This window comes from Halichoerus grypus, chromosome 6 (genome assembly GCF_964656455.1).
Source record: "Halichoerus grypus chromosome 6, mHalGry1.hap1.1, whole genome shotgun sequence".
Taxonomy (NCBI): domain Eukaryota; kingdom Metazoa; phylum Chordata; class Mammalia; order Carnivora; family Phocidae; genus Halichoerus; species Halichoerus grypus.
The window spans coordinates 42,001,865-42,026,561 of record NC_135717.1 but is presented as its reverse complement, the minus strand read 5'-3'; the positions used below and the strand labels follow the sequence as shown (position 1 = coordinate 42,026,561).

The window sequence follows — 24,697 nt, the reverse complement described above, 5'->3', positions numbered from 1 at the left end:
AGCTTGGAAATAATAAATGTCATTTACACACAGCAGCCAGGGGCTCCATGCTAAAGGGAAAAATTAAGGTCAGACTTGCAGATTCACACACTAACACTTTGACCTGCTCTCTAAACAATCGCCGATGTGATCAGGCTTCTATTTTCGGTTGTTAGAATATCTGATTCATAGAAGAGATGAGAAATTAGCCAAATTTCAAACAGCGTGGAAGACATGAGTGTGGACCGTAGGGCTTAGCAAAGTCAGTGAGGATGGGGGGCCTGCCAGGAGGTTCCCTGATCTCTTATTTCTGGTTTTCAAACGAGCTCACTTCAATACCTCAAATAATAAAACTAATATCAGAAAATAAAATAAAATCATGCTAGATCCAGTTGAGTTCAGGAATGCCAGAGTCACCAAATGTCTAATAAGGTGAAGAAGCTGTGTCCTGGGAGATGTTCTGACTTTGTCGTCCCATCTGAACCAGTCACAGCTGGTGGCTATCGGGGGAGCGTTCCTGCTCAGGACCACGTGGTGTGTCCCGTGCGTGTCACTCAGTCTCAACCACAGCCCTCATGTAGGTGGACATGCCTGCATGTCAGAGACAAGGGGACAGGGACCCGAGGAGATCAGGCGACAGGGCCGACCTCCCAGCTCGTCGATGGACGGGGACCCGACACCCTGCCCAGGCGGCCTGCCGACCCCCGGGGCAGTACACACTGGAGGAGACGCGGACAGGGCGGGACACAGGCCACATGGAGGGTGGTGAGCTCCCACTCTCTCCTCACATGACCACCAGAACCTCCACAGGGTTCTGTGGGGTGCAGTCAGGCCCGTGACCAGCATCACGCACGGAAGAGATGTGTGGGGTCGCACGGTCACTCCCGGGGCCGCAGAATCGGGCTTCCATGTCAGACTTCACTTTCAGGACGGCCTCGTCAGCTGTCCTGCGAGATCTCCGAGGGGGGCCTCAGAAAGGCCTCTCCTGCTTGAAGACCGAAAGGACCCTCCATTCCGTGAGCGCCGTCCCCTTGGAAGCTCCGTAGAAGGTCACCTCCCTGAGGAGCCCAGGCCACACACTCCAGCTTGGGCCTCACAGCCAAGCTCGGGAAACGGGGCCCTCGGGGCTGGTGCGCTCCTGTCCCACCCGCCGCCCACCTGCCTGTCCAGCCACTCAGGCCCGCCGACACCACGAGTTTCTGTGTGTTCTCCCACTTGCTGGCCCTGCAGGACCTCACCCGGGAGCCAGCTGGGGGTCACTGCAGAAGGGGGCACGCGGACAGGGTGGGAGCAGGGCGGGGACGCAGCGGCGGCCGGGGCCCACTCGGTGGGCCGGGCACCAGGTCACATGGAGCGTGACGGGGCAGGTGAGCCCAGCGACCCCGGGCTTTCGCGCCTCCAGGCCTGGGTGGGAGGCCAAGTGGGTCAGAGGAACCCTGGGACTGCTAGTTTCCGTCCAGAGACGCTCATCCAGTTGTGAGCAGATGGACTCAGAAATGCGTCTACAGCAGTCAGGTAGGATGTCTGGCAGGAAGGGAGAAACCTGGCCCTCACGGTGGAGGGGCAGTCGGGGGTTAAGGGGCGCCGCTGCCTCCGGGCCACCCGCCTCCACCCGCGTGCTTCGTCTGTAAGTAGGATGGCCGATGCCCTATCATGCAAGTGGGGACACCTGTCAGCAAGCAAATGCTAGTAATAATTACGCTGGACTGACTGGGACCTACTGGGACCCCAGCAAAGACGTGGTGGGGATGCTGCTCACAGCCCAGAGCCCCCACTGGGATGGGGAAACACACACCGGCATGCAGAGATGGCAGGGACGCTGGCTGCCACCCACAGCCACGGGCAGCACACTCAGAAGTGCATGCCTGTCCCGCAAGCCCTGTCCCCACAGGCCCCGTCCCTGCAGGCCCCGTCCCCACATACCCCGTCCCCACAGGCCCTGTCCCCACAAACCCCGTCCCCACAGGCCCTGTTCCCACAAACCCCATCCCCACAAACCCCATCCCCGCAGGCCCCGTCCACACAGGCCCCATCCCCGCAGGCCCCGTCCCCACAAGCCCCGTCCCCACAAGCCCCGTCCACGCAGGCCCCGTCCCCAAAAACCCCGTCCCCGCAGGCCCCATCCTCGTAGGCCCCGTCCCCACAAACCCCGTCCCTGCAAACCCCGTCCCCACAGGCCCCGTCCCCACAAGCTCCATGACAGGACGAGGCTGGCCGTGGCTGGGGAGGGGAGAGGAGGCAACAGGTCCAGCTATGGGTCCGGGTTCTACGGAGCTGTGGGCGTGTGCACAGAAGAGCTGTATTGCAGGAGCGGCAGGGCCGTAGTAGTCAGAGTTCTTCACAGGGACAGAGCCCGCAGAACATTAAACATGAGAAGAAACCGACTCACTCCATCCTGGGGCACGGAGAGCCCATGGTCTCGTGCCTGCAAGCTGGGGATGCAAGATGGCGATATGGCTGGCAGGTCTATGGCCCAGGGAAGCCGGGCCAGGTGGGCAGGCCTGTGAGCCAGGAGTGCGGGAGGACAGGAGTCCCAGCCCAGCCACCGGCAGATGGAGACTCCCCCTCCACCTATGTGGCCGTGCGGGTCCTCGCCTGATTAGGTGAGGCCCTCACTGGGGGGACTCTGCTCTACTCAGTCCTCTGATTCGAATGCTGGCCTCGATGAGAAACTCCCTCGCAGATACATCAGAATCATGTGTGGCCAGATACCGGGGCTCCCGGGGCCTGGTCCAGCTGACACAATCAGCCAGCACGAATGCGCGGCTCACAGCATTTCTGTGGAAGGGTAGTTACCACCTGACAAACGCACGACTGTGCTCAGAAAACCTGGTGACCTTGAGTCCATGATGGACGCCCCTGAAGCATTCGCTCACTCGCAGAAGCAATGGTTCAGGGTGGAAGCCTCTAGCATAGGAAGGCTGGGAGGTGGGAAAGGTGGAGAATGCTCTTGGCCAGAGGAAACTAATGTGGGCAATCTTTTTATCAAATGGAAAAATAGAATGTGAGATTGCAAAATAAAAGGACTTTGGTTTAGCATGTTTCCAAAGAAAAGAGGGCAGGGAGGCCAGAGGATGTGAAAAAAGGAAGCCCAAGGACCCATAAGGAACCAACAAGGTTGAAGAAGGACTTAGAGGGGAAACATGTCCATAGGGACAAGAAATGCAGGATTATTGCTCATTTACAGAGTGTTATACTCTCATTGTGTCCATGGCTCCCGAACGACAGTCCTTGGAGCCTACGCAGGTCTGTAGGATTAAATTTTTATTTCGTGAGAATTTCCAACCTCCAGATATTTATCTCCTAGAATTCCTGACCAGAATCACAGTCCAGTCATCTCTTGTAGACTTTCCCATATACTTACGGCTCCTCGGAGCCAGGGGGGCGGACACGCTCGGCTTGCCGTCGCTGAAAGGGGGGCTCTGATGAACTCCGACCTCGCTGGTTCCCACAGAAGGAGAATCTTTTGGAAGAAGCGCAGGCTTCTGCCCTCAGAGTCTGAGATCCCAGCTGCAGTCTTGCCTCACCACAAACCCATTACTGGGGTGGACTCTCTGCCCCGAACACGGATGGCGGCAAGAACCGCGTCTAGGCTGGATGGCCTTTAGGTCTGAAACCGCTAGTTGTCGGGCAGAGAAGAGATGGCTGAACGCTGCCGTAGAGAATGATGTCACACACGCTTGCACACACCCACCCCCAGACGGACCACAGAATGAAGACGGTGTCTACACTCTGCAAAGCCACTGAGTGCCTCGGCAGATAACTTGGAAGGCTGTGAGTCTCTCCAAGTGGAGTGTGAACACACACCTTTACACGTATGTATTTAAATTCTAAATACCCTTTGTGGCGGAGAGTCACCTTGGTCCGTCAATCACTTGTCAGACCATCTGTGTCTTTGCCCGTTATTCACATAGAGCAATCTGGTGCGGGCTTGTTTGTTTCTCCACGGCTTCCAAAAATAAGCCAGGCTTCCGGAATGTGGCACACACGTCAAGCCCGAAGTGTCTGTCTGGTCTGCCAGACTGTTCATAGCGCCGTGCTCGGGGCCTGATTAAAGGCCTAGGCTGGGGTGGGGACACGGCGCGGGGACATCTCAGCGCTGTGACCGAGGGAAACTGTCTGGGAGCAGACTGGCAGGCCTGGGGGATTCAACCATGAGAAAGGGACGGCGTCCACAAGAGGCCTCCGACTTGAGCCTACAACTCCTTGAGAGCCGCACATCGAGTTCTCATGGGTGTGGGTACTAATGGTCCCCACGGCGGGTGGGGGCTCACGGTGACCGTCACCTCGGGATTGCCTCCTGGGAGTCCAGGCACTTTGTGAAGGGACCGAGGAGTTGTATGTTCCCTGACTTCCTCTAAGTCTTTAAGGCATGAGAGCACTCCTACTCCTCCGTTGCCCGTAGCAACCACACAGTCCAGCCCCGGCGCATGGGGTCCCCCCCAGAAAGCACCCCGAGGCGCTGGGGTTGCGGCAGCCGGGCAGAGACCCCGGCTCATTGGAAGTCTCAACTCCTTGAAGGCTAAACCCGCAAGGATGATTGAGGTTTTTCCATTTTTTTTTCCTTTTAACCATACTCTGTCCCCCCCCCAACCCCCCAGCGAATCTCAGGCAGAGTCTCAACTCTGTGGTCAAGGCCCCCCAATGAGACCGATCCTGTCCTGACAAGTTTGCCATCTCAGAAGATCCGAGCCCATCCAGGGGAGGGGAAGGAGAAGGAACCTCTGCTGAACGGGCCGCCGCGCCCTCAGTAGCGGCCCTCCCACACGGCAGGACTCTGAGGACCTGAGCTGGGCTTCAGACTCCTCGTAAACGAGAGCTCCCGCCTCTGGCTCTGTCCTCTCTTTGTCTCTATCTCCCTCTGTCTCTGTCTCTGTCCTGCTCTCTCTCTCTGTCTCTATCTCTCTCTGTCTCTCTCTCTGTCTCTATCTCTCTCTCCCTGTCTCTCTCTCCCTCTCCCTGTCTCTATCTCTCTGTCTCTATCTCTTTCTTCCTGTCTATCTCTATCTCTTTCTTCCTGTCTCTCTCTCCATCTCTGTCTCTCTCTGTCTCTCTCCCTGTCTCTATCTCTTCTTGTCTCTATCTCTCTGTCTCTCTCCCTGTCTCTCTGTCTCTCTCCCTGTCTCTCTCTCTCTCTCCCTGTCTCTCTCTCTGTCTCTATCTCTTTTTTCCTGTGTCTCTCTATATATCTTTCTTCCTGTCTCTCTCTCCATCTCTATCTGTCTCTATCTCTCTCTCTCTCCCTGTCTCTATCTCTGTCTCTCTCCCTGTCTCTATCTCTCCCTGTCTCTCTCTCTGTCTCTATCTCTCTCTGTCTCTATCTCTTTCTCTCTCTGTCTCTGTCTCTATCTCTCTCTCCCTGTCTCTCTCTCCCTCTCCCTGTCTCTCTCTCTCTGTCTCTATCTCTTTCTTCCTGTCTCTCTCTCTATCTCTATCTCTTTCTTCCTATCTCTCTCTCCGTCTCTATCTGTCTCTCTCTGTCTCTCACGTCTCTATCTCTTCTTGTCTCTATCTCTCTGTCTCTCTCCCTGTCTCTCTGTCTCTCTCCCTGTCTCTCTCTCTCTCTCCCTGTCTCTATCTCTCTGTCTCTATCTCTTTTTTCCTGTCTCTCTCTATATATCTTTCTTCCTGTCTCTCTCTCCGTCTCTATCTGTCTCTATCTCTCTGTCTCTCTCTGTCTCTATCTCTCTCTGTCTCTCTCCCCGTCTCTCTCACTCTGACTCTCTCTCCCTGTCTCTATCTCTCTCTGTCTCTCTCTCTCTCTCTGACTCTCTCTCCCTGTCTCTATCTCTCTCTGTCTCTATCTCTCTCTCCGTCTCTGTCTCTCTCTGTCTCTCTCCCTGTCTCTATCTCTCTCTGTCTCTATCTCTCTGTCTCTCTCTATCTCTCTCTCTGACTCTCTATCCTTGTCTCTATCCCTCTCTCCCTGTTTCTTCCTCTCTCTGTGTCTCTATCTGTCTGTGTCCCCGATCTTTCCTCCTGCGCATCTGTCACAATCCAGAGGTTTCATGTTTGCTGCCCTCTGGTCCCTGGGGCCCTGATTCAGAATCAGGGTTCCATGCCCACAGTAATGGGGAGCCACCTGGACAGAGCTGCCCAGCTTCGGAGGCTGAGGTGCTGGTGCGCTTCCCCAGGGCCTTTGCACGGGCCGCCTCTTCTGCTCAGGGCGGCCTCCCCGCCCTAACTGGGACAATCCCACACTCATCCTTGCAGCAGGAGTCTCCTGGCTCTGGAGCAGACCTCCTGGTTCAATACATGGGACACATTCCTGCTACCTGTTGGGTCTCAGCCACTCAGTCACCTCCCGAAGGATGCCTCCCCCTGACTTCTAGATCCCCTGGCCACGAGCGGTCTCCCTGCGTCAGTCCCTCTTGGCACCAGAGTTTGAAATCATGGACTAGGTGTGCAACTACTTGCATTCAATAAAGCTGTGTTGAGTGAACGTATTAGTCAGCGCAGGCTTGCCAAAGCACCCCAGCCCGGGGGCTCACACACCAGAGTTCACTGCCTCGCGTCCTGGGGGCTGGGAGCCCGAGGTGCAGGCGTGCGCAGGGCTGGGTCTCCCGAGGCCTCTCTCCTGGGCCTGCAGACGCCGTCCCTTCCCCGGGTCCTCACGTGGTCGTCCCTCCATGCGTCTGTGTCCCGATCTCCTCTTATAAGTCACCAGTCAGACCGGCTTGGGGTCCATCCTAGGGACCTCATCTTACCTTAGCCACCTCTTTAAAGACCCCATCTCCAAATACAGTCTCCTTCTGAGGCCCTGGGAGTCAGGGCTCCAGCACACATTTTCGGGGAAGCCGTAGTTCAGCCCATACGGCGAATGAGCGGCATACTGACCGCATGCTGGCCGCCTGCTTACTGGAACCCATTCAAGGCCACTTGTGACTATTATTATCCATGTGGAAATTGCCAAAAGAGATCCTCATCCTCTTGTGAGCATCAGACCTTCTCATGTGCTGCAAAACTCCATGCAGACCCTGAATTCCCTTGTATTTTTCCTAGCACAGCAGCTTGAAAACAGTGTTTAAAATACATGTTCCTGAAACTCCGTGAGAAAAATTCTTTGCCTTTACTCCAAACCCTTACCCTTTCCTCCTGCGTGCATAGAGGTTAATTACGTCCTCGCTTCCCAGGGTGGCCCACCTGTTCGGGCTGATGTGTGTTTGTGTTTAGCTAGAAGCCACATCCACGAAAGGAAGACGTACCTGCATCGGGTCGGAACACACGGCTGGCAAGCAAAGTGGGTCAGCTTGAGGGAGGCCTTCTGTCACACCGTGTTTTGGCAAAACGAGACTCTGAGAAAGGGATTTGAGAGGGGCTGAGGTGTGCGTGGCCCAGGGGCACCAGCAGAGTTCGGTGGCTTCCAACTGTCACCTTCTCCCCCAAGGACAAAACTGCCCCAGAGAGCGAGGCTGTGCGGGACATGGGCCTGAGTGTGGCCTACGAGGCAGACATGAGTCGTACAAAACTTTAAATTGTTGAAATGACGGCAGAGCCAAAGTGCTCAATTCACGCGCCTTTTACAAACAACCTAGGCTGTGACATATGGAGTGCTTTTAAGGAGGCAGAGTACCAGGTCCAACCCTTCCAGGTTTTAGCAATTACGGGGTTTATTAAAAGTTCCAGCAAACCTGTTATTTCACATGAACAGACTTTCCAGGTAACTGACAGGGGCTCATGCACCCGAGGACTTTTTAAAATTTCCATCTTACTTGGTAAAAAGGCAAACGTCGTCTTCACAAAGCAGGCTCCAAAAAACAGGACCCCTGCTCAGCCCCTCGTGCCACCGCCGTGGGTAAGCAGAGTCTCCGTGGGCTGGCCTGGTGCGCGTGCCGGGCTCCCCGTGCACCTGCTGTGGCCCTCACTTCCCCTCCCCCAGCTGGCTCTCCCCTGCTCTCCAGACATGCGCTCGTCCTGATGGGAATCCGGGGGCGTCTCCAAAGGGCTTCCCCTTTGAGGTAGTGAGTGTACTTGTTGCCACAGCAGAGCTTCTGAGAGATATTTGAGCTTTCCAATTTATAGAATAAGCAAAAACAAAGCCACAAGGCCTGTGCGCGTGCGCGGGCCGGACTGCATACCGTCTCTGCTCCCTAGTAGACACCTGTCTTCACCATCGGCCATCCTGCATTTTTCCTTTCATATGAAACAATACTTGGATGCTTGCTTCACATCGTTTATTTTCTCATCCAGTCGCGCTTTTTATCCGTTAATATTTTTAAATGACTAAGTGTAATTTACATATGGAGAAACATTTCCTGCACGTGCTATGGCCCGTGACAAACAGGTACACACATGTAACACATCATTCCAGAAGGAACCCCCCTGGGCCTGCCCGCAGCCGGCAACTGACCCAGGAGGCTCCCCTCCCGACTTCTCTCCCCAGAGAGCAGTTTGCCTGTTGGGGAACTTCATATAAATGGAATTACTTAACACCTCCTTTTTTGTGTCTAGATTTTTTTTTTTTTTTTTTTTTGCTCAGCATAATGTTTTCGAGATTCATCCATATTGTAATATATTTTATTTAATGTTTTAATATTTTAATATTCAATTGTCTTCATTGCTGATAGTTTTCCATCCTATAAATGTAGCACAATTCAGGTAACCATTCTTCTGTTGATGGGTATGCAGGATGTTCCTAATTTTGAGCTGTAATGGATAAAGTTTTAGCTGTTCCAATGGGTGTGTCCTGACAGGCTTGTGATCTTAATTTGTGTTTCCCTAATGGGCGATGCTGTGGAGCACTTCGGGTATGCTTATTATTGACTTCTGCATATTCTCCCTTGTCGAGTTTCTGTTCGCGTATTTTGCCCATTTTTTAAAATTTGGATTTTTTCCCCTTTATTATTAAGTTGGCAGAGTTCTTATATTCTGGAGACAAATCAGTTGTCTTGATCATAAATCTATTATCCCAATCTGCGGCTTGCATTTTGTTTTCTTAACAGTGTATTTCAGTGAGCTGAAATTTTTAATTTTGATGAAAACTAATTTCTTTACAATGAGTGCCTTCTATATCCTAAGAAATCTGCCTCCGTGAGCATTATGAAAATCTTCGTATTTTCTTCCACAAGTTTTATCATTACAGCTCTTACGTTTGGGTTTATGACCCATTTTGTGACAATTTTCAGGTATGGTATGAGGTAGAGCTCAGAATTCACTTTTCCCAAGCCAGTGTAGAGTTCTTTCAACACTATTTCCCAATAAGACTTTTCTTTCACCCCATCATATATTACTTTGAGATCTTCATTGAAAATCGATTGATCATATAGGTATGATTCTATTCCCAAATGCTCCTTTTCGCTCGGGCCTACTTATCTGTCTTTAGGCCACTCCCAAATTGTATTTGTTCTTGGTTATCAATATCCTCAACGAATGTGATCTCACATGGTTCCAGGGAAGAGCTTCTGCCCTCTGAAAGTGCTTCCCACATGCTCTGGAAATACACAAAATTACTCCCACGGGGCCCTGGCCATTTATTTTGCAAAGAGCAGTGAGGTTTCTGATGCAAATGTCCTGGATCACTTCAGGAGGTGCGTTAGGAATGCTGTGCTATGCTGGTGACCACCAGGCCTTCCCTGGAAGTGACTTTTGGCTGGATCCAGGGCAGCCCCGGGCGCACCCAGCACCACGGCCAGTCCAGGGCCCCTGCTCTCTCTGGGGTCCGTTTCCAGCTGGTGCAGCGTGTGCCCAGCACCCCTTCCAGATACTTCCCCTACAGAAACACCTTCTCCTTCCTCCAGACTTGACAATGGGGGTGGAGGGCAGCCGGGAGCGCGGGGAATTCCATGAGCCAGCTTCTCTCGGCATACCCCAAACGTCCAGAATTGAGTAGAGTAGAAGCACAGCCTCCATTTCCCATCAGGAACCTGCACGAGCCCAGTCTCGGGACTGTGGTGAACCAGAGGACAGCGCGAGCTGGGCGCTCAGATGGAGCCAACCCAGCGAAGCACCACGCGGACACCATGCATGAGGGGACAGCCACCAACAAAGCCGCTGACAGCCAATCATTTGTGTTGCAGTTTTTCCAAACCAAAAATGCAGTCCTCGCCGTCCTTCCTAATGACGTGCTAAGGCTGCAGCCAGCCTCCTCTTCGTACAGGGGCAGTGATGGTGGGCAAACAACCGGAGAGCCGGGTGAGCTCACCCAGCAAACAGGCAGGCAGCTCCCTAGATGTCCTGCTCTGAGCGGGTTGGTGTGTTTGAGCGGGAAATCCAAACTCCACTACGCTGAAGGAGCTGCTAGGGCATAAAAGAGGTAGGGTTCAGATAAAATACCGAGCGTCCCATTCAATGTGACTTATTAAATCGTGGTGAAACATACAGAAGGTAAAATTTGCCATATTGACCATTTGTAAGCATATAGTACAGTCACATCAACTATACTAGATTGTTGTGCAACCATCACCACCATCCAGAACTTTCTTATTTTCTCGAACTGAAACTCTGGCCCCTCATCCCCCAGCCCCTGGATCCCACCATTGCATTTTCTCTGTCTATGGATTTAACTCCTCTGGGGACCTCAGATAAGTGGATCCCACTGTATTTGTCCTCTAGTGACCGGCTTATTCCACTCTGCATCATGGCCCCAGGGTCCATCCATGTTAGGTAATATTCCATTGTGTGCATACACTACACTGTGTTGTCCATTCATCTGTCAGTGGACACTCGGGTTGCTTTTAGCTTCTGTGAACATGGGTGTGCAGGTATTTCTGTGAGACCCTGCTTTCGATGCTTTTGGGTGTAGACCCAGACATGGACATGCTGGTTTCACGCTCCCTCCGTCGGTGCACAAGGACGCCGACCCCTGCACAACCTCACCACCCACTGCCTAGTTGGCTTCTTTACGGCGGCCATTCGATGGGTGTGAGGTGGTGGCCCAGTGCGGCTTTGATCTGCGCTGCCCTGCTGATGAGTGTGTCTGCTGGCCGTCTGTATGCCTTCCCTCGCGAAACGTCTATTCAAGTCCTTTGCCTTAAATCTGGATTTCAGATAGACTGGACAATTTTTCAGTATAGGCGTGCCCCACACAATGCTGGAGATTTATATATACTAAATAAGTATCTGCTGTTTATCTAACTCAGTGTCTGGTGTTTTTATTTGATAAATCTGGCAACCCCAGAAAGCAAGAACTTTGAGGATCTAAAACAATCTTTAAATATTTTGCAGTCTTGCTAAGGTGAGCTCTGAAATGGTTTGGTGTATTTTTGTGGGTGTTTGGCTGGTAGCCCTGCTTTATTAGAAAAATGTAATTTCATTTTGAGATGCTCCAGACTAAATCATTTGAGCTTCACATTCCTTGTGTAACATTATTGGGCGCCCTTAATGAAATTATAACTCAAGCAAGAGATTTCATTCCCTTGTAGTAAATTAGCTTGGGTTGTGAGGGTTTGGGAGAGCCAGTCCCTCCCTGGCTTATTCTTCTCGTTCCGTAGAATGAAGAAAGAGAGGCATTTTATATTTGAGTTATTTATTGTTCTCTCTGAGTGAACATTATATCATTGCCCGTCCCTACTGGAAACAACAGCTGTTAATAGGCTCCTGAATGAATTTCAATGTGAACTCCCCTGGCCTCTGGAAAGCTTGGGTAAAGAGAAAACAGGCTCAGAATTGAAAGAAAAAGAGCACATTTCAGGCCTGGGTCTGAACGCCTGAAGGCTAACTGCAGATAAAACCACTAGCTGAGGTTTTCACGCAAAGTCACACTCAGATGTGTGCAAAGAGGGAGCCCCACGAGTCAGCAGTCCCCCTTCCCGAGGACAGAAGCAGACGATGGCATGGGAGCCACCAAAGACTCGGCCCTCTGGTGCCAACGGATTCCTGGAGGCGGGGAGTGTCCCGTGGCAAAGTAGCTCAGTCCCCGCGGGCCAGGCCAGCCACGAGAACCACCAGGAAATGTACGGGGACAGGCGGGCATCCGAGAACGGGGAGGGCTGCATGTGCCGTCCCTGGACGTGCTCTCCTCTGCCCTGGAATAGGTTCCTCTGTGGACAAGTGCTCCCAGCTTCTGAGGTTGGATTCAGTCGGTGGAATCTCTACAGAAAGGAGCTTTTCCTTTGGCCCCTTTATTAGTCCTTTTTCAATGTCTCCCAAGTGCATTCCCATCCCACAATTCCCCAATCTTTCCGTTTAAGAGAGAGATTGCGGGGACTGTAGGTCATGAGCGGCATTGCCCTGGGTCCAGTGGCCCACCCCGGGCTGACTCAGGACAGGTGTTGCCTCACTCCCCCTCAGCGGGGTAAGCGGAGGGCGCTCTCCCGGGCTCCTGTCCCTGCTTCGTCGCGCGCCCATTTGCGGGAGGGACGGAGGGGGCCTCCCCCCCGCACCCCTTCCTCCCTCGTGCGCCGCCGCTTCTCCCACTGCCCAGCTGCCCGCTGACTGATTTCTACATCCTTGTTCAAGCCCACAAAGCAAGTTCTCTGTTCACGGGGAGAAACGGTCTTGGCTTTATCTGCACGATTCTCATTTAATTATGGCTTTTTTTTTTTTTTTTTACTTGCTTCACTTCTTCTCCGTGAAATGCCCTGGGTCCCCAGCTCTGCCCCACCCAGCATCCTATGAGCTCATGCAAGGTTCTTGCCCTGGAGACGATCACTTTGAGTTTTGAGGGACACAGAACAAGAGGAGGGGAGATGCCAAAAATGAGAAAAGAAGAAAGATGGAAATCATAAAGTTGAAAATTGAATGGAGAGAGGAGTTTGATAAAAATGCTGTCAGAAATTCAATAAAAGACTGAACCAGAATGAAGTGGCTGAAACCAAAACGAGCTTTCAAACTCCCTTGTCCAAACCCTCAGTAATAAGAACATAGGAAAGCATTGAGTTTTTCTGAAACTCGGTGTCAAAAGTGCATTTCCTGTTCTTCTTTTCTTTCCAGACAAAGTAAGCATGTTGTCAGCTTTCATCGCTCCCTTCAAGCACTTAAGCCCCGGGGCCACAAACACGGAGGACGAAGACAATCTAAGTAAGCAGTTTCCCTTCCCTGTCGAGTGGAGGGGGTCCCGGCCCCATGAGCAGGGGGGGTCCTCTACTGTCCCCAAACACTGAGACCCTTGGGGTGATGGTGAGGACTATTTGGGCTTCACCGAGCAGGAGGCTCTGCTCCTGTCCCTCCACGCCCGGAACCCCATCCCCAACATGAATCCCGTCCCCACCAGGGATCTCTTCCCTGCCATGAAATACCATCCTCACCTACAATCCTATCCTACCTGGAACCCCGTCCCCACCTGGAATCCCATCCCCATCTGGATAGTAGGAAAATACTAGCAGCGACTCTGTAATTGAGAACTCCAAAGATTGTAGGGAAAAATCAGTTTTCTTGAACCCCTCTCCTCTCTTTCCTTTGTTTTTCCCTTCAAAAGGAAGGAAGGAAGGGAGGGAGGAAGGGAGGCAGGGGGAGTGAGGGGGGGAGGAACGGAGGAAAATGAACACAGTTTGTACAACTATTTAACAAGGACAGAGTTGGACGGGTGCCTGCCTGTTGGAACATTTCTGGCTCGTGAAGGAAACCGGGGAAGCCCCAAAGCAGTGTGGTGCGGGAATGGAAACGCTGGTCCCCCTGCTGAGACCAGGGAGGGGCCCCTTGGGGGGGCAGGGCTGGTGTGGGGGGTTCCTGGACGTGTCCAGCACGCTCTCAACCCCCAAACCACACAGATCCCTCCTGCATTTCAGTATTACCTCACAGCTGGGTCACCTTCCGCCCAGTGAGATGGTGCAGACTGTGCTCGTTGCCCAGAGCGGGGAGCTTGCGGGAGCTCACCAGGACCCTGACCAGGGCACGTGGCGGGGGGACCCGCACTGGAGTGCTGGCCACCCTGCCGTTGGCTAGTAAGACGCACGGCCAGCAACAGGACTGGAGGCTGAGGGCACGAGCCCGCGTCACGGCACAAATCAAAGTCACAGAGTTGTGGTGCCTCAGAACCAGAGCAGACCCCCCCGCGCGGGATGGGGACAAAGTCCCCACAGAAATCAGAACGCGGGTCTCTGGGCCACCCGTTCGGGGCTCCCTCCTCAGAGAAGTTGGGCAAATGCTCCTTTTTGTTGTCTCAGGGTCTAAGCGGGAAAACCTCCAGGACCCGGTGGGTGTATTGATAGCCACTTCAGAAATGTGGAATACACACACACACACGTGTGTGCATATACACACCAACCAATTCTAAGCATGCATGCACACGTGCCCCAAGCTGAACTGGATGTGCACGCAAAGCGCTTTGATAAAACACCTGGAATAAACACGTTGAGAAAGAAAATCTTCCTCTGCTTCCTCCTCTTTCCCCCCTTGAGGGGCTGGGACCCTGCTGAGCGTGGTAGGTGCCCAGTGTGGGGTGAGACCTCGCAGACACGATCTCGTGCCGCCACTGCTCCCGCGAGCCCGAGCCAGGAGCCCCAGCGCCTCGTGTGCATAAACTGAATCCCACAGTTGAGATCGGAATCCAACAGGACAATGCGCGAAGACGGCTACCAAGGACCTGGAAGAGAGCAAACGCACAAGTTGGCTATTTCCCCCAATCGGTGGAAACCTACAGAGAAGAACGACTTTGAATTGTTACATGTTAGAAAGCCTTTGCAATGCTTGGAAAATCCTTACTTAGAAAACCCTATTTTCAAACACTGTTCAAAGACAAACCTCCCATCAATGCCCCGTCTTCAGCTTCTCCTAGTCTGCCCACGCAGTCTCAGCCATTAGCAATCCAAGCACCCTCGGAAGGTGGGAGAGGAGAGCGGGTGAGCAGGGTGTGTGTGCCATGTGCGACGTCTGGTGTATGTGTGCGCACACCTGTGCAGGGGGGAAGGGTGGGCTGGAAGGAGCGAGTGTGGCTTTGACTCAGGTGTGTTTGGGCTGGTGCTACACGGAGGTGCTCTGCCCGCCCCGTGTGGAGCACGTTCTGGACCATCAGCGGGCTCCCCCGTGGCCACCGGCACTCACCGCCACTCGTCCCTGGAGCCTGAGCTCCCAATGCCAAGGGCAGAGCTGGTGTCAGGGGTCAGTGACCAGAGAGACTCAGCCTGGGAGCCCGTCTGGAAGCCAGCCATCAATGGGGTGGGTTTCCAGGGTCTCCTGGACAGCGCCAGGTTATTGAGACTTCTGCTCAAGTGGGCAACTCTGAAAGCTTTCTCCTTAAATGCTGAGAGGGAGTGAGTCACTGCCCCAGCGCAATCACCGCTGTGCCTACTGATGACCCAGGTCACCCGAGGAGGGGTCACTCCCTGAGCTGCGGTCTGGAGGGAGGGAGACCAGCCCACCACACCCGCTTGATCCTCACGCAGACATGGGTCAGACACCACATCCAGGACCATGTGGGACACGTCCTCGAAAGGAGGCACCTTTGCTGCTGCCGAGCGTCAGGCCTGCACTTCTGCAGCCTGAGTCAGCCGGCCCACGTGGCCTCTCGGTGTTCCCAGGGCGTGGACGTGCCTCAGCGGACCCCCTTCCCAGGAGACTGCTCACCTGCCAAGCACCAGGGCCTCCCTCCAGAGTGAAAGGAGACTCCAGGCCACTGGCCTCGGTCCTGTCGGCCCCCGTCTGACGCAAATGGGGCAGATCAGATGGCCGGTCCCCGGTGCCCTACCACCTGAGGCCACGGCTGCCTCACTGTCGGCCATGCGGCGTGGACGTGACTAGTTGGAGAAGTCTGGCTGCCTAATAACCAGACAGACACTGGCCCCAGAAAGGGGACGGCGGAGGGGGGTGAGGCACACACGTGATACACGGGCTCGCACGTGCTGCCTGCGCTCGCCGGAGCCGGACGGCCCTGAGACCACAGGACCTCACCCTCCACGTGGCCCGCCCACGTTTGCAGGATGGCCGCCAACACACAAGTGCAGCCTGCTAACCGGACTTAAGTCTGGGAGGATATATTTCACCTGGAAAGTAAAATTTTAGCCACAGCCACACCAATGTAAAATCCAGCTCTTTCTCCCTAAAATGCAATTCTTTCATGCATTGGACCTCTAAACGTAGCACCGCTTTTGCTGACACTTTTTGCCAAACAGGAGAACGCAGTCACGGGCTCCGGAGACGGATCGATGTGTGAGAGAGCAGAATGGAACAGTTGCTCTATGTTCTCCCACACGTGGCTCTGCCGTAGATACTCTCCTCCGTGCCTGGCGGTCTCCGAATTGCTGGCCACCGGTCTGTGGTATCTGTCTAATGGAGCTTGAAGTCATCTGCCTGCTTTTTCTCTAATTTCCGCAACGAAGGACACGTGCGACTGTCTGAGTCGCAGAAGCCGCAGTCTGAGGGTGTCTGGTGTTCAACGCCGTGAGGACGAGGGAACGTCCTGGGCCAGTGTGGACGCTCAGGACACCTGCACGTGTTTTCCTTGGGACTGGGCTTTGCCAAGGGAGGCACTGGAATCCAAGTCAGAAATTCTCCAACATGACGTGAGCTGTGGATGGGAGCTCCCTGGGGTGGTGGGAGCCGCTGGGCCCCCAGATCCATCAGCCCTGGTTCTGCTACCTACCATTCGCCCGAAGGCTGATGTCTGTGTGCTGAGTGCACCCACACGCGCAGACACAGAAAGAGTGGGGGGGACAGGCAGACCCGTAAATGCACCTCAAGGTGCAACTGACCTGACGAGAGAGTCCCCCGTCCGACCCCCTACGGGGACGTGAGTTTCCGGCAGAGCTGCTCCAAGCCTGACCGACTGCAAGTCCCTGAGTTATGACTGGCAAGCAAAGCAATTATTTGGGAGAACAAATTCCAGGGTAGAATTAAAGGACTCACTAATTCTCATAACCTAGTATGACCCGTCCGTTTGAGCTGTTCCAAGTGTATAACAAATACATTTTCAGAAACAAGTCATTTTTATCACGTAATAAACATTCTCGTGCCAAGTCCTGCACCCCAGGACCCAGGGCAAGTCCAGGCAGGTGGGGGCCACCGATCTTCTCTCAGACCCTTCAAGGCAGGGGCAACCGTCACCTCCACGGTGGCCGTGATCAGTCATCACGAAGCACACAGCCTGGAAGACTGCGGCGCTCACGGATCACCGTTTACGGATCACGTGGAAACTTTCACGGGTTGTCTGCCCTTAGCCGCACAGCAGCCCCCGTGTGGCGGGTTCTGTGCGCACCACTCAGCCATCAGCGTGCTTTCCTGAGGTTCCCAGAGGAGCTGGTGCTCACACCGCCCGTGAGGCCTGGGGATGGCCCCCCGAGAAGGCCAGCGAGAAGTGCACGGCTGCGGGGTCAGCGCCAGAGGTGAGCTCCCGGACAACTCCCAGATGCTGGGAGCCTGCTGTCCACATCCGGCTGCCTCCATGTACAGGATAAAGGGTTCAAGATCAGCGACGTGCCTGAGGGGTGACTCCCCCAGGGCAGACCAGGCCCTGCTCTCCTTGGACGAGGACAATCTGCGTCCCCCTCCCACCTCAGGGGTGACCCACGGGGCCCAGGAGCCGAAGCCTGTGCTGGGAAAGGAGCCCCATGTGCTTGGATGCCTCAGGGCCCAGACCCAAGGGAGCATGTGCGGGGCAGGTCCTGGGCAGCGTGGCCTCCTGACTCTCACCTCTGGATCATTCTGACAACAGAGAACGGAAGCCTATTAACTAGTGGAGAACAAAGTGGTCAGGGGAAGGGACTGCGAAGGACCCCCTTCCCTGGGGAAGAAGGAAATGTGACTTTGTGAAGTCAGAGCTGGAATACGAAATTCACATGGGATCGCTGTAGCGAAAGTCCCGCAAACTGGTGTTGGGTTTTCACGGCGGACCTGGCAAAGTGGCGCGTGGTTTTCCAGACACGGCCCATGTATCTCTAAGCAGCGCTAGAGCTGCGGCGTGGGTGGGGTCACTCCGCGAGGCAGCCTCCCATCCCCTCGCCATCCGTCCCCTCGCCGTCCGTTCCCTGGGGACCGGGAGTCACCGTGCGCGTCTCTCCCATGGGATGGCTGTTGACTCTCAGAAGCTCTGACACTGACCGAAAGGGAGAGACGCACGGTGTGTTTGTGTTGCGCTCTGGGGCCCACAGGCTCATGACAGAGGGGTGCACTCAGACCCGGCCTCAGGACAGCCCGGAGCCCGCGCCATGTGACAGGACGGACGCTGCTACCCTGCCTCCTGGGGGGTCCCAAATTCCAGGGGAAACTCAGCAAGGAAGAGCTCAGCAGTGTCTGCCTCTCTCGTTCCTGCTATTTTCAAAAAGATGTGTTTCCTGTGTGTCTGGGTTTGGGCTGAGCCTCTTCCCGATGCTCCTTTAGTTCAAGCTCGGAATAATCTCATAGGGCAAGCACCGTTAAAACCCACATTTGCTATTTTGAGAAAGTGGAGTTTGGGCGCATGGAGGGACTTGCCCCTGGTCACACGCACCTAAGAGGCAGGGGGGACACTGACGTCTTGTGTGCTGGAGCCCCGAGCTGGTGGGGTGACCACTGCCCTGTCTGCCTCCTACAGCTTCGGCCGGCCACGCTCGGACCCCACAGGCCAGTTAAACAGAGCACGCCGGCCGAACCCCCACTCTGCAGGTTTCCAAAACCAGAGGTTGTGGCTCGTGTATCCGGGATAGGGCCCAGAAGCCCACTTTTTTCATCAATTATTATTCATTGTTGGTTATTATGGAAGGGGCCTTCATGCCACAGTCTGATAACCATGGCTGGTGCCACGGACAATGGTATCGAGGGCAGCCGTGGGCGCTGGGAGTCAGGGAAGAGAGGGGTCGGCCTGCAAGGGCTCTTCCTCCAAGACAACCCTTTCTACCTCAGAAGGTCATCCAAGATGCTGGCCACCTCACTCTCGCTACCAGTCTCACCAATCCCCACCCTGTGGGAAATCAGTAAGAAATTGGAGCACACCCAGCAGTTTTGAACACAATCTAGAATGGGGCTTTTTGGCTGGGTTGGATTTTTTTTCTCATCGTCATGTTCAATTTGAGAGGCTGCATGGTTAATCTGACCCACTGTCTCTCGGCCTGAAATTCCCGCCCCCCGGCAGAGCTCCTTGCTACCTGTGCCCAAGACGCATAATCATTAACAAAGGAGGCAGAGACTAAGTGCTTGATATTTGGAAGGTAATTATTTCTGCTAAAATAGTCTGTAAATGAATGCCATCCACCTCTAACTTATAAAACCCTCTGCATCATGCCTTTGAACAGTTACCTCCACAAACCTAACACTGTATGGAAGCAAACTGCTGGAGGAAATGCCAACTGAGCCAATGGGCTTGCGGTGAGCGGCTGGGGTTCCTCAATCGGAGAACACATCCCCTAGGGCGCATCCCCCAGAGAGGGCACCTCTCCACGCTGACACGCTGCACATCTCCGTTAGATTCTCCGCTGCAACACCACGAGGGCAAGGTCACGGAGTCTGCTGCACTCACCGCTGCCCGGCTTCCGCACAGGACTGAGGGGTGCCCACGCGACGGCTGTTCAGGAGCCACGGGATCAGCCCCAAGCTTCCACGTGCTTAACGAGAACAAACTCACTCCCGACTGCTGGGGACTTCTGCATGGGCCCCGCCTGGCCCCAGGCGGCCGCCTCGCCTCCCACGTCTGTCCGAACCAAGGGCCGACTGCGCTCAGCATCCTCACCGCCTCCCAGAGCCCAGCACAGGGTGACCCTGTGAAGGAGCCAAGAAAATGATGGGACTATTCTGCTTGTGTAAAGCCAGGTTTACAGCAGCCGCGAACATTCCCGGGACACTCCCATCTCGACCAACGAGCCCGGATCAACCGGTTCCCTCTTTGAGCCTTGTTTCTTCTCGAACATGGTGCTGTGATCCCCACGCAGGCTGGATTTTAGGAATAAGAAGGTCTGAGGGAGCCTCCGTGAAAGGCACCTGCACCGCCCACCACTGACACCCTCGGAGGATTTCAGCGGAGACCTGAGGGGTCAGCGCCCCAGAAGCACATTCACCTGCAGAGCAAGCGGGACTCCCGTGGTCCCCAAGTCATCCACGCCTGAGATTGCCTGAAAACAACAGCATCATCAGCCACGAGCAGTCCAAGATGGCCAGGCCACAGAAGTTAAATGATCATTACACACATCCTCCACCTACAGTTAGCAAAGGATGGTTTTGCTAAATTTACTTCGTATCATTTCTTGCCAAGGAAGGAAGGAAGGAAGGACGGAAGGATGGAAGAAGCCATCACAGACACCAAGGAAGCGGCCCCCTGAGCCCGCATGCAATTTCCTCCTTGTGTCTTGGGGGAAGTAGGACTACCTCGAATCTTTACTACCTGCGTGCGATTACACCAACAATCTGTAATGTCTGTTCCATATAATTTGAACTAGTGACATCCTTGTCTACGTATTATTTTCATCGTCTAGCACATTCCTGAGGTTCGTCCACGTTGACACACACAGATGTGGCTCGTTAAACACGGTGCCATGTAGCAGTCCGTTGTATGAGGACACCACCGTTCGCCCCCCACCGGCCCCGGTGGGAAAGGCCCCCCTGACCTCAGCATTGCCCACAGCTGTTGGGGGCACAGGGCCGCCTGTCCGTTTGGTTGGGGCAACGCTGAGGGTTGCCCAGGCCCAGGGCAGGCGGCTGGCCTCAGCCCTGACCCACCACAGCCGGTGCCCAGGGCAGGAGACAGCAGCAACACGCAGGGGGCCGTGCGCCCCACACACGCCCCCCAACACCTCCGTCTCAGAAATGCGTCTCTGCAAGAGCTGCCCAGGAATGCAGGTCCTCCCGCCTCCAGGCAAGCGGCCCCACTTCTGGGGTGCTGCTCCCCAGGTCTCCCCGCAGGTGCCCGCCCGGAGCTTGCCTCCCTGGCTGGCGGGCCGTGCTGGTGGCGGGCTCGCATGCGCCGAGGCCCGGGTCTGCGGCCCAGCGGTGCCGTCGTCAGCTGCCAGTGCCCGGGGTCACGGCTGTCTTTCTCACCTGCAGGTATCAGCAGCGCCGACGTGAAGGAAAACCGCAACGTGAGCAACCTGGAGGCCCGGCCCCTGCCCGCCGGTGACGGGGCCCGAGGTGGTGCACCCGGCGTGAAGAGGAAGAGGCCCCTGGAGGAGGGCAACGGTGGCCACCTATGCAAGGTGCAGCTCATCTGGAAGAAGCTCTCGTGGTCCGTGGCGCCCAAGAACGCGCTGGTACAGCTCCACGACCTACGTCCGGGCCTGCAGTACCGCATGGTGTCCCAGACCGGCCCAGTGCACGCCCCCGTCTTCGCCGTGGCTGTGGAGGTGAACGGGCTCACGTTCGAGGGCACGGGGCCCACCAAGAAGAAAGCCAAGATGCGGGCAGCCGAGCTGGCCCTGAGGTCCTTCGTGCAGTTCCCCAATGCCTGCCAGGCCCACCTGGCCATGGGCAGCGGCGCCGGCCCGTCCACGGACTTCACCTCGGACCAGGCCGACTTCCCCGACACGCTGTTCAAAGAGTTCGAGCCGGCCGCCCCCGGCGAGGCCTTCGCGGGCCGCCGCCCCGCTGACGCCGGGCTGTTGCCCTCCGCCTGCCGGAGGGGACGACTGCTCTGCCACCCCCTGGACCTGGTGGGCCCGGCGCGGCCGGACAGACCCAGGCCGGGCCCTGCGGCCCTGGGTGACAGGAACCCCGTGGTCGTGCTGAACCAGCTGCGCTCCGGCCTGCGCTACGTGTGCCTCGCGGAGCCGGCCGAGAAGCAGCGCGCCAAGAGCTTCGTCATGGCCGTGTGCGTGGACGGCAGGACGTTCGAAGGCTCGGGACGCAGCAAGAAGCTGGCCAAGGGCCAGGCGGCTCAGGCTGCCCTCCAGGCTCTCTTCAACATCCGGCTGCCCGGCCACATCCCCAGCAGGAGTAAGAGTCACCTCTTGCCCCAGGTGAGACGCGCAGGTAGCTGGGGCAGGTGGTGTTCTTCAGAAGCTCGGAGGACGGGGGTGGTGGCGGGCACCAGGCAGGCCCCTCTGCTCCCAGCACTGCAGGCTCACAGGGCCCCCGACCCCGTCCCGGGAAAGCCAGGCTCTGCTCGGTGCCCTCCAAAGGCCCCCTTTCCCAGCCTCCTCATTAGGAGCAGTTTTCAGGCGTGTGGAGAGAGTCGTGTGGGTGTAGGAGAGAGTGTCCACACCCCACGTTAGCAGAGCTGGCCCTCGCGACGGCGATCCCCCCGCGAGGGCAGGAGCGGAGCCCCCGGTCCACAGAGAGAAGCCTAGCAGCAGGGAGCCCGGCTTCTTCCCCAGACCCGTCAGTGACCAGGCCGCCGGGTGGAGAGCAGCATGCGTGAGGTGTGTGCCGGGGGGTGGTCTGGGGGCGTCTGCAGCTTGGGGTCCGCAGAGAGCCCCGCGACTGTGTCTTCTCTCATCCCGGTGGTGCCAACTGCAGGCAGGAGCACGCGCGGCCGCCAGGGCGCCCCGGCCGGGCCAGACAGAGACGGGGGTCCAAGGCCTAGGCCGGTGCGAAGCAGAGGGCTCAGGGAGGGAGGGGGCGCTGGAAGCCGGCGGCACGGCCACGTCACAGCCACGTCACGGCCACGTCACGGCCGATCCGATCGCGACAATGGGTCTGCTTCTCACAAGGGTTCGGGGAAGACTGTGCAGCGCCATCCGTGTGTCGGGAACTATCCTGATGCCATTTTGAAACATCCTTCCAAGTCCTGTAAGTGCTCACATGTGCACATCACCCTTTGTCTCGCCGTTCTGAGCGATCTGTGGGCGCCGCTTCCAGGCTGGATCCAGCGTCCTTGTGCGCTTCGGCATCTACCGAGGACAGAAGTGTGTCACGGGCGGGTCGGAGTGAGCCCCGCATGGCTGTGCGTCCCCGCAGAGCACCAGCGCCGCATAGCCATCCGAGCAAAGACAGCAGGACAGAGCCCGGAGCGGAGCCGCGACCCGGGCAGGCATTCACTCGTTCCTTCCTTCACTCACTTGTTCACTTGTTCCTTCCTTCCTTCATTCGCTCCTCAGCATGGCGGCCGCAAAGCCGGCAGGGATCCGCCCCCACTGCGGGGTCGGGGAGGGCGGGAGACCACTGAACAGGAATCCCCGTTTCTCTGCGGCCTCTGCCCCCGATTCCTTCCTTTCGTTTGGGACGTTTGTTGAGCATTTTACGGAGCGGGTTGGAGGCGTCTAGACCGCATCGCCGCCTGCCTTGCCTTTCAACCCGCCCTAAGGGACCCACCGTCTAGCCGTTTGCTGAGCAGCTCGGCACCCGAGCCCGTCCCCGGGCACCTCCGAGGGGGAGGCCATAGCCCCGCTCTCCTCCCACACCCCTGTTCTGTTTCACGTCCGCCTTTGTTCCTTCCCGCCCCTGTGTCTCGGGTATCTGTGTCTTAAACCTGCCAACGGCGCCCGAGGAAGCCACTGTGCTCCCCGTGGCAGGGTGAGCCTTCCCCGAGGAGGCCCCTCGCCCCGGCCCGCAGCAGGCCGCCACCAGCCGGGCCTTTCTCCCCGCCCCGATGAAGGTTGGAGGGCGTCAGGCAGCTCTGGCCGCGACGCCTTCCCCTTTCATGCTGTCGACGCTGAGCCCTGGGACGGAGGGACCAGGCAGCACCACAGCTCTGTAACAGCCGTTCGACCCCAGGACGCAGGACACCACTCAGAGCCACGCCGCTGAATGATTTCTGACAGTCCGCCAACCACCCCGACTGGAGGACGGAGGGCGGGGATCAGCGTGAGGGCTGGGGCCATCCAACACACACTCCCAAGACACTGCCATCCTGGAGGCTCATTGCCTGCTCGCCTCGCCCCTGCACCCTGGGCTCGGTGGGGCTGAGCGGGCCAGGGGACCCAGGACCTGGCGCCACCAGGGGCTTGACTGAATGTGAATCCCTGTCTTGGACGTGGTCTGGATCCGGGGGCTGATCTTTAATTCAAAGACAGATCCCAAGAAACCCTGTAAGTCCTGCTGTGCTTTCCTGCTCTGCCCAGCGCCCCCCGCCCCATGGTCCTGGGGTCCCCTCACTGTGCTGTTAGCACCTGCACCAGGAGAGCGGCCGGGGCCCACTGAGGAGGACGGCAGTCCTGCTCGCCGCCGGACTGAGCATTCCAGCGTTCCCGGCCCTGACTCCGGGTCCGCCCCACGCAGGGTGGCCTTAGCGAGTGGGTGACAAACCAAGAGTGTGGTGGGCCACAGAAGCAGCGTCTCTAAGGCTTTCACCAAAGGCTCCACCTGCCGTGAATAAACCCAGAGTGCTCTCGGCTGGAAGCTCCCTCTGTAAGTGATCCACACTGAAGGAAAGATTCAGACGTGACGGCACACAGAGCCATGTGGGGTGTGTATTTAACGCCGCTGTGGGCCCCACTTTGGTGGGGTGCTGGGGCATGGAGCGGGAGCCCCGCAGTTCTGACTTCCACACAGGTGGTCAGCTTACCTGCACCGTTCAGCCTGGAGAGCAGGACCATGCAGGCCTGGCAGGGCGCACCGGATGCTCACTCTGTCCTGAAGACGAGTCTGGGTGAGCGCAACCTCCCCAGCACCTGCGGCTGAAGACCTGCGGGGAGCCTGTCCGGAGTGGCCACTGCGCTGTGCTGGTCACCCAAGTATCAACTTTGCTGGGGGTGCGGGACATCAACTCCTCCAGGCTGAGTGTCACTCCCCACCAGGGAAGGCAAATTGCACGCACTTGCTTCCACTTCTAGTTTGAAGGAGGAAGTTCTAAAGAACAATATGCTCAGTGACAATTAAAATCGTAGGTATTGATTTCTCTAGGATCTGATTTTCACCAATTCCTTTATCGGGGGTGTTTCTCAGAACTGGGCTAGTTTCGTTCCTTCACTTTCCTGAGATCTGGCTTTGGGTCTCTTATCCAGAAGGCTGAGACCAAGACTTTATTATCAGGTACAGACCTGAGGGGGGTTCTGTAACACTCACAAGG

The 24,697-nt window shown here is 56.2% G+C and overlaps 1 protein-coding gene across 3 annotated transcripts in view; it reads left to right on the top strand.

The window, feature by feature from the left end:
• The window catches only part of ADARB2 (adenosine deaminase RNA specific B2 (inactive)), a 415,338-nt gene that overhangs the window by 274,553 nt on the left and 116,088 nt on the right, over positions 1 to 24,697 (top strand). For 2 of the 3 annotated variants that reach the window (XM_078075080.1, XM_078075082.1), the window contains exons 2-3: positions 12,850 to 12,936; positions 20,800 to 21,707. In XM_078075080.1, the coding sequence (XP_077931206.1) occupies positions 12,850 to 12,936; positions 20,800 to 21,707 (995 nt within the window). The remainder of the gene's footprint in view (positions 1 to 12,849; positions 12,937 to 20,799; positions 21,708 to 24,697) is intronic. The other variant, XM_078075081.1, reaches the window with a different exon arrangement.